The following is an 8,548-nucleotide window of genomic DNA, read 5'->3' as shown; positions in this document are numbered from 1 at the left end:
GCACTTTAGGCCTATATTGAAGGCAGAGACCTTTACGTGTAAAACAGGCCCCACCTTCTCTACATCCCCTGAATATAATTTAATTGTATTCCAAATGTACTTTGTAAGAGTCCTTTACAAAACATGTCATATTTCATGTGAAGCTGCATAACATTAATGTTATATCGGGGGCCGGATGAAACAGCCTCAAGGGCCACAAACGGACCTCGAGACATAGGTTGCCCACCCCTGTTTGCCCATTGAGGAAGAATATTTGAAGAGCTTCATTGCAAAATGACGTCTATCCATTTCAGTTGCAGAACAATGCACACAGGGCCCCAGGGCAAGACACTGATGTCTGATGTGTGTGTGTTGCCCTCTAATGCCACTAGTTTGCCTGCATTATTATGCTTTTACGGTGGGCTCATCCTCAACATAACCAGCCTGTTTGTGTGAACTTCAAATTTTGGCAGATGGGCAACAGATATTTTACGGCTTGAATGAATCTTTTTTTTCAAAGCAACAATGTGAAAACTGTGAAAATAGTTACAGCTCTCTCAGTCTTTCTCTATTTCAGTAGCCAGTCCCTTGGTCAATTAGGCTACGAAATAGTATGTCTTAATGTTTGCTAATATTGCTATGCTGGCGACCCAGGTTCGATTCCGGGCTGGGTCCTTTGCCAATCCTTCCCCCGTCTCTCTCTCCAGACTCGTCTCCTGGCCCTCTGTCACTGTCCTATCATAAATAAAGCCCAAATCAAATCTTTAAAAAAAAACTGTCTCATTAGTCTGTTTCAGAAAAGACATCCTCATCTCACCACCTACTTGTTGTCAATTCACACACAGCCTCTCATTAACAGACCCACCCACTTAAACACACATGCCCATATACACCAACACAGACCCACATACACGTAGCCAATTCACATACACACACCAGGCAATCCACTAACATAATCACAAACACTATGCTTCTCTTTCACATATACACACGCACGCAAGCACACACACACAAGCAAACACACACACACACACACACACACACACACACACACACACACACACACACACACACACACACACACACACACACACACACACACACACACACACACACACACACACACACAACCTGGAGTCCATCTGTAGGCAGTATGAGTGCTAATGAGTAGCGAGTGGCTAATGCTCTGTTTGCTAGTGACTCTCGGCCAGTGTTGCCAGATGTGCATGATCAAATCCCGCCCAAAAGGTTCTCAAAAACCACCAACATGCGGTCATGGGTGAGCGGTTAGGGCGTCAGACTTGCATCCCAGAGGTTGCCGGTTCGACTCCCGACCCGCCAGGTTGGTGGGGGGAGTAATCAACCAGTGCTCTCCCCCATCCTCCTCCATGACTGAGGTACCCTGAGCATGGTACCGTCCCACCGCACTGCACCCTTGCACGGGTGAGGCATAAATGCAATTTCATTGTGTGCAGTGTGCAGTGTTCACTTGTGTGCTGTGGAGTGCTGTGTCACAATGACAATGGGAGTTGGAGTTTCCCAATGGGCTTTCACTAAATTTCGTCCAATTTCAACAAATTGCATTGATTTGTATGGGCCCAAATGGCCAATTTTTCCCGTTTTTACCCGCAGACTGCCATGCCAAGTAGCCCAATCTGCCAATCTGGCAACACTGCTCTCGACCATTCCTCCCACCGTATTTTATAGCAGACGATAAACAGCACGGTGGCTTTTAAAGACACATTTACAGGGCTTTGTGTGTGTGGGTGTGTGCGTGTGTGTGTGTCTGTGTGTCTGTGTTTGTGTGTGTGTGTGTGTGTGTGTGTGTGTGTGTCTGTGTGTGTGTGTGTGTGTGTTTGTGTGTGCATGTGCGCGTGCATGTGTGTGTGTGACAGAGAGGGAGGGGGGATTGAAACTTCATTGGCACAGAGGGCACACACAAAACAGGCTGCCCATCCCACCACTGGTGAACCATAAAAGTGTGCAAGCGAGCGTGTGTTAAATATTTATTTTATGAGGTTTGCATCCACAACTAATTAAGGCTGGACCACCTGGTAAAACGCTGTTTAAATCCAAATTAAGTTTTCCTGCTTTTGAATTTCATTTGTTTCGTTACGTTATGTTGTTCATATAATGTGTGTGATATTTTATTTGCCAATTGGTTTTATTTGCTGGTTTTAATAGCAGCTTTTACACAGATTTGTATTAGCGACCCCCAGATTTTGATAGGGACTTTTACAACACACACACACACACACACACACACACACACACACACACACACACACACACACACACACACACACACACACACACACACACACACACACACACACACACACACACACACACACACACAGCCTGCTGTAGGCTGCATTTCATTGTGCCATAAATAAGGAATAATGTAATATGATTAAAACATTATGAATGAGATAATGTTCAGTGAAGTCATTGTTCGCTTTTGAGAGCAATACACAAGTAGGACCCCCGACTCGAAGTCCCTGCTTTCAGATACTTCCAAAATAACACAATAGACTTCCTGTATACAGTATTTCTGACTACTATGTAATTTTTACATATTTAGTTGCCGGTCCGTGCCAGTCCTGCTGCTGCTAGAAAAGGTTAATCAGGATTGCCTACAGCAAATTGCGTGTTGTTAATATTCCCAGGATAATTGCACTGGTGCACTGCTATGTCATAATTGGCAATGGTCATTCATTATACAACATAATTTGCCCTCTGGATGTTCAAGGCTATTAAGACATTTGTCAGTTCAGTGTTTTCTGCAGAATATTGGTTTGCCAAGGTGTGGGGTCAGTCAGAACACATGATTATCCATCATCACAGGAAAGACCTACCTGTAAGTTGTGCCGTTCCATGTGAAATACAGTATGATATCAAACCCCCTAAAAGTAAAGACAAAATTATTTTCTGTCAGACTCACCTAGTTTACCAGGTTATCATATTTCCTATATCCATATCTCCTCTACAACATCATTTGTTCATCTATTTCCATTCAGCTTCACCAGCTACCATGCTGTCATGTTTGACCTTTTTTTTGGTCTTTTTGACTTTGATTTATGATAGTATAGTGAAGATGGTGACAGGAAGCGAGCAGGGAGAGAGACGGGGAATGGCTAGCAAAGGACCCGGGCCGGTAATCGAACCCGGGTCAACCGCATAGCAGACGAGTGCCCTACCGTTAGGTCACGGCAGGGCCTGTCATGTTTGAATTTATCCATTCCGTGGTGTTTGAGGTTAGGGCTGAACTGGGAGAGAAAAAGGGCCCGGGGGCTTTTGGCTTAAAGTGCCCCCCCTCATAATTAGTGACGCAGAACTGACTCACCGGAGGGCCCCGCACCCTCTTGGGCCCCTACTTTCAGAAATCTTAAAAAAAAAAATCATATATACATTTCTGAAAATAGGGGCCCACAAGGATGCAGGGCCCACCGGGAAATGCCCGCTATGCCAGTCCAGCCCTGTTTGAGGTTAGCCATGTGCTAGCCTGCTGATTGCGGTGGCGAGCACCCAGATTTTTCTACAGCGCTGTGCTACACATACTGTAGCGACTTGGCAACTGTGTCTGACTGCTCAGTTTCCGCTTGTGTGAAAAGCAAGGAGGAGTTTTTTTTCTCCTTGGGATGGTGCGTGTGTGTGTGTGTGTGTGTGTGTGTGTGTGTGTGTGTGTGTGTGTGTGTGTGTGTGTGCGTGCGTGTGTGTGTGTGTGTGTGTGTGCGTGCGTGCGTGCGTGCGTGCGTGCGTGCGTGTGTGCGTGCGTGCGTGCGCGTGCGTGCGTGTGCGTGCGTGCGTGCGTGCGTGCGTGCGTGCGTGCGTGCGTGCGTGCGTGCGTGCGTGCGTGCGTGCGTGCGTGTTTGCCTCGTGTGCCACTGCATGGATCTCTTGCTAGCTGATGTTTTTGCCTTAATTTCCAAACATCTCGCTAATCTTCATTTGATCTTGTTTTAGCCCAAGTTCCGTAGCTTTAACAAAGAGAAGTGTTATTTTTGAATCATGTTCAAATATTTCAGAGTCAAGTCAGATGTGGTAATGCCAAGCAACCCTGATGATGAATCAGATGATACGAAATTAGTGACATGTGGAACATTCGGCTGCCTTAGGCTACAGGCTAGAGGCTACGTATATTTGTATGAAAAAAAGTGAAAGCGAAAGTGAAAGCCCATTGGGAAACTCCAACTCCCATTGTCATTGTGACACAGCACTCCACAGCACACAAGTGAACACTGCACACTGCACACAACAAAATTGCATTTATGCCTCACCCGTGCAAGGGGGCAGCCCTCAGTGGCGCCCCATGGGGAGCAGTGCGGTGGGACGGTACCATGCTCAGGGTACCTCAGTCATGGAGGAGGATGGGGGAGAGCACTGGTTGATGACTCCCCCCACCAACCTGGCGGGTCGGGAGTCGAACCGGCAACCTCTGGGATGCAAGTCTGACGCCCTCACCGCTCACCCATGACTGTCCAGGCTACAGGCTAGCGGCTATATAGGCTAGAGGCTGTATATTTGTATTGGGACATTATTGTGATTGTCACATGCTTTTGATCATCAAGCATTTTCAGATGATCCTGTCAACAAGGATCACAGCAACAAAAATGTCAGGGGGGAAAAAAAGCTGTTCAAAAAGGGTTCTTTTTTTCAGTAGGGCAAAGGGAGAGGTGCTTTGGCACCCCCTCATCCATATCTGTGCACGCCTATGACACTATTACAGTATTTCTCCATTGGTTTTGTACATTTCTCGAATCTCTCTCGCAATTTGCAAAACATAATATTCATTCTCAAAGCAGCTTTAACAAATGGCAAAACACTGTGGATAACCTGCAAAACCGAGTCTCTTGCTCAAAACCCTTATTTGTCTTTCGAAATCAAGTTTTTTGTGTCAATGAACGTATCAGCGCCAGCAGAATGGTTAGTCATTGTGTCATAGTGTATGGACAAGCTAGTCAAATCAATTTCTCATGTTGTCAATTGAATAGTACACTCTTGAGGATCTTTTCTGAAGTGAAATGTTGTTTAGATTGGATGGGAAATGTTGTAAATTTGGCTTTATATTACATTGATCAGATAAGATTGAGATAGTTTCATGCATTCAGTGACAAAGCTTTTTGAGTGATATGACAAAAGCAATTGATAATGTACGAAATCACTGAGAATTGTACACATCCATGGCATGGTGGACGAGAGCATTTGCTATATGCCGAAAACAATGAGAAACTGATTTGACCATGTGCACAGGTAACACCAGGAAGTCACAATTGAACAAAGACTTTTGAGAATCATTATTCTGTTGTGAGAAATGTACAAAACCAATTGAGAAAAACTGTATTACAGGTACTTTGCTCTGGAATGCACTGGCCTACCTCTGACACACTGACCTGTGACGAGTTCCCAAGGGGTTCTGGGTTATCTGCAGGTGGTTACCACCAGTATCTTCAAGATGGAGGTTTTTTTCTCCCTCTTTGACATTGTGACAGTGACTTTGACACTCCTGAACACCGATTGGACACGTTTTCACTTTTTGACTATTTGGCTGCTCTGTGCTCTGAGAGGTGTGTGTGTGTGTGTGTGTGTGTGTGTGTGCGTGCATGCGTGCATGCCTGTGTGTGTGCGTGTGCCTTTGAGCTGCTTTTGGCTAAATGTACGAATGTGTGTGGTTTATGGTTAATATAGGTCTTGTGTATTTACATAGCCTACATGTTTTAATATAACATTTTTACAAGGTATTTCTTTCAGTATTAAAATACCCGGAAGACAATAATTATTTTGTATTTTGGTGTACCTAAAGCACCTACATGTATAAACTCGTCAGTCCCTTGTATTGGTGTGAATATAGCAGCTATTTTTAATACAGTGTGTATTTCCTGTCTATTTTGAGACACTTTTGATCTACGTACTTTGTACATCGATTTCACCCATGATGCATTTGCATCCCCACTTTTGGGCTCCCTTTCTCAATTTTCACTGCAGATACATGAGCAGAGTGCCGCAGCAGTAACATTGTTAAGAAATTAAGAATAAGGGAAAAAAGCACCACCACTTTAAAACTCGTTACGGCTCGTCCCTTGATTTCGCCAACATTATTAAGAAATGAAGAATGAAGAAAAAAATGCACCACCACTTTAAAACTCGTTCCGGCGCCCTTGATTTCACCAACCTTCCATTCATCGGTCAGTTCACCTCAATGGTTTGCCCAAATAGCAATCTTCATTCGCATTAAGCAGACCGCTACATTTTGCTTTGAAGCGCTCGATCAAGGCCCCAATTAAAATAACTCTGTATTTGACCTTTGACTCGTTGCCTCCATGGCCCCTCCATGTGAATCGTGCTTTTATCTAGTCCTGTGTCAGGAGTTCATCCTCCACACTTTTTGCATTCTTCCTTCGTTACGCTATGATAGAGTAGAATCTCGTCATAAAGGTAAAGAGCGAATTCCCTGAAGACGCACTGGGTGAAACGCATTGCTCGCTCCACAAAATCAAGAGAAAAAAGGAACATATCCAGTGTGCTGTGTCTAATGAACTTTTCATATAGAATCTCCTCATCTCCTCTCCTCCATTCCAATCCAATAAGGAAACATGGCTCTTCATTTCCCCTGTGTAATAATGAACGAAAGCCCACCAGGGAAACTCCAACTCCCATTGTCATTGTAACACAGCACTCCACAGCACAGCACACAATGAAATGCATTTATGCCTCACCCATGCGAGGCGGCAGCCTCCAATGGCGCCCCAAGGGAGCAGTGTGGCGGGACGGTACCATGCTCAGGGTACCTCAGTCATGGAGGAGGATGGGGGAGAGCACTGGTTAATTACTCACCTCACCAACCTGGCGGCTCAGGAGTCAAACCAGCAATCTTTGGGCTACAAGTTTGATGCCCTAACCGCTTACCCATGACTGCCCTATTAATAGTAATAAAGTCTCTCAATGTCTGTCTGTCTGTCCATCTATCCGTATTCATCTGCCTGTATGTGTTTTTGTCTGTCAGTCAGTGTGTTTTCTCTCTGTGATTCACAGGTGTGATTCTATGTAATCACACCTGGTCAGACTCAGTATTTACCCATTTGCCAGCATCTCCTCACAGTTCCACTGTTGTGTGTGTGTGTGTGTGTGTGTGTGTGTGTGTGTGTGTGTGTGTGTGTGTGTGTGTGTGTGTGCGTGTGTGCGTGTGTGTGTGTGTGCACGTGTGTGTGTACAGGTGGCGAAGCCCTCCTTCTCCGCTCCTGAGCACAGCACTTTGCACATCCTGAGAACAGCGTCGGACACGGAGTCTGAGAGAACTGGCGCCGCCGGCACCTCGATGAGCAGTAGCGACCCAATGGACCACAGCAGCAGCTGGTCCGTCTCCAACACCTCCTACCACGTCAGGGGCCCGGTCAACCAGGTCTACGCCGAGATCCTGCTCAGCAGACTGTGCACCACTCGTCGCCATGGTGGAAATCGGACTTTTCGGAACCATGACTGAGGAACTGAGGAGGGCTCACTAACGAAAGAAACAGCCGGGGTTGTGTGTGTGTGTGTGTGTGTGTGTGTGTGTGTGTGTGTGTGTGTGTGTGTGTGTGTGTGTGTGTGTGTGTGTGTGTGTGTGTGTGTGCATGGGTGCCGCTGGGGGGGCCGGGGGTATGTTACAGATTCTAAGGGCCCAAGCAGTGCCAGCATTGACAGGGACCCTTAAGGGGCCCCAAAATTCGAAACTTTCATGGGACCCAGAATTTCTGGTGGCGCCCCTCGGTGTGCGTGCGTGCGTGCGTGCGTGCGTGTGTGTGTGTGTGTGTGTGTGTGTGTGTGTGTGTGTGTGTGTGCGCGTGCGTGCGTGCGTGCGTGCGTGCGTGCGTGCGTGCGTGTGTGTGTGTGTGTGTGCCAGCCGTTGTGTGTGTGGGGGTGTGGCCGTGTGAGTCAGACATGTGGGTCCACATGAGAAGAACCTTAACAAATATGATTGTCCGAGGAGATTTGTTCTTTTCCAGACAGTCTTGTTCTAACTCCATGAACCAATCCGATCCCACTAAAAACACTGTCATACCCTGGCTCCATGTGCAGATTCAGAGCCAGATATAGTGTACAGTATTTGCCTTTGTCTTGAGTGGATGAGGAGTGGAGTGGAGTGGTGTGTTGAGAGGGCATTAAAAAAAAAAGATTGTAGCAGAAGTATTGCTGGAGGGGGGAAGGGGGGTTAGCTGATCCAGATGGTGACTAGGAGAGAGCTGTCTAACCCTCCACGAAATCCTGCCAAAAACCGACTACAGCAGCTGTAGCCGAAAAAGGGGGCCAATTACTCGGCGAGCGGAGCTGCGCAGATCAAGGAAAGAGAGCGGGAGAGCGGAGGGGGAGATACAGGCGAACTGGAAGGGCTACGATGCAACGCGCAACGCGTAGGCCCTATACCGGCGTCGAGGAGGAGAGAGGAGACGGCAAAGATGAGAGGAGAATTGAGGAGGAGAGGGGAGGAAGGTTGCTCACCCTCGCATGTTTCCAAGATGTTCCGGGAGAAGAAGTTTGATGGTCTTTCCCTTTTTTTCAGCGGTGCCTTTGATGTCGCCAGGCTTGTAGGCAC

The 8,548-nt window shown here is 46.7% G+C and overlaps 1 protein-coding gene across 1 annotated transcript in view; it reads left to right on the top strand.

The window, feature by feature from the left end:
- cped1 (cadherin-like and PC-esterase domain containing 1) overlaps positions 1–7,748 on the top strand; it is a 209,425-nt gene extending 201,677 nt beyond the window's left edge. Inside the window, exon 26 of the mRNA XM_063217755.1 lies at positions 7,193–7,748. Coding sequence (XP_063073825.1) covers positions 7,193–7,459 — 267 coding nt within the window. The 3' untranslated portion in view covers positions 7,460–7,748. The remainder of the gene's footprint in view (positions 1–7,192) is intronic.
- The last annotated feature ends 800 nt before the right edge of the window (positions 7,749–8,548 follow it).

Source organism: Engraulis encrasicolus, chromosome 15 (genome assembly GCF_034702125.1).
Source record: "Engraulis encrasicolus isolate BLACKSEA-1 chromosome 15, IST_EnEncr_1.0, whole genome shotgun sequence".
In the NCBI taxonomy this organism is placed as follows: domain Eukaryota; kingdom Metazoa; phylum Chordata; class Actinopteri; order Clupeiformes; family Engraulidae; genus Engraulis; species Engraulis encrasicolus.
Note: the sequence above shows the minus strand (reverse complement) of the source record. Positions and strands in the feature narration are given on the sequence as shown.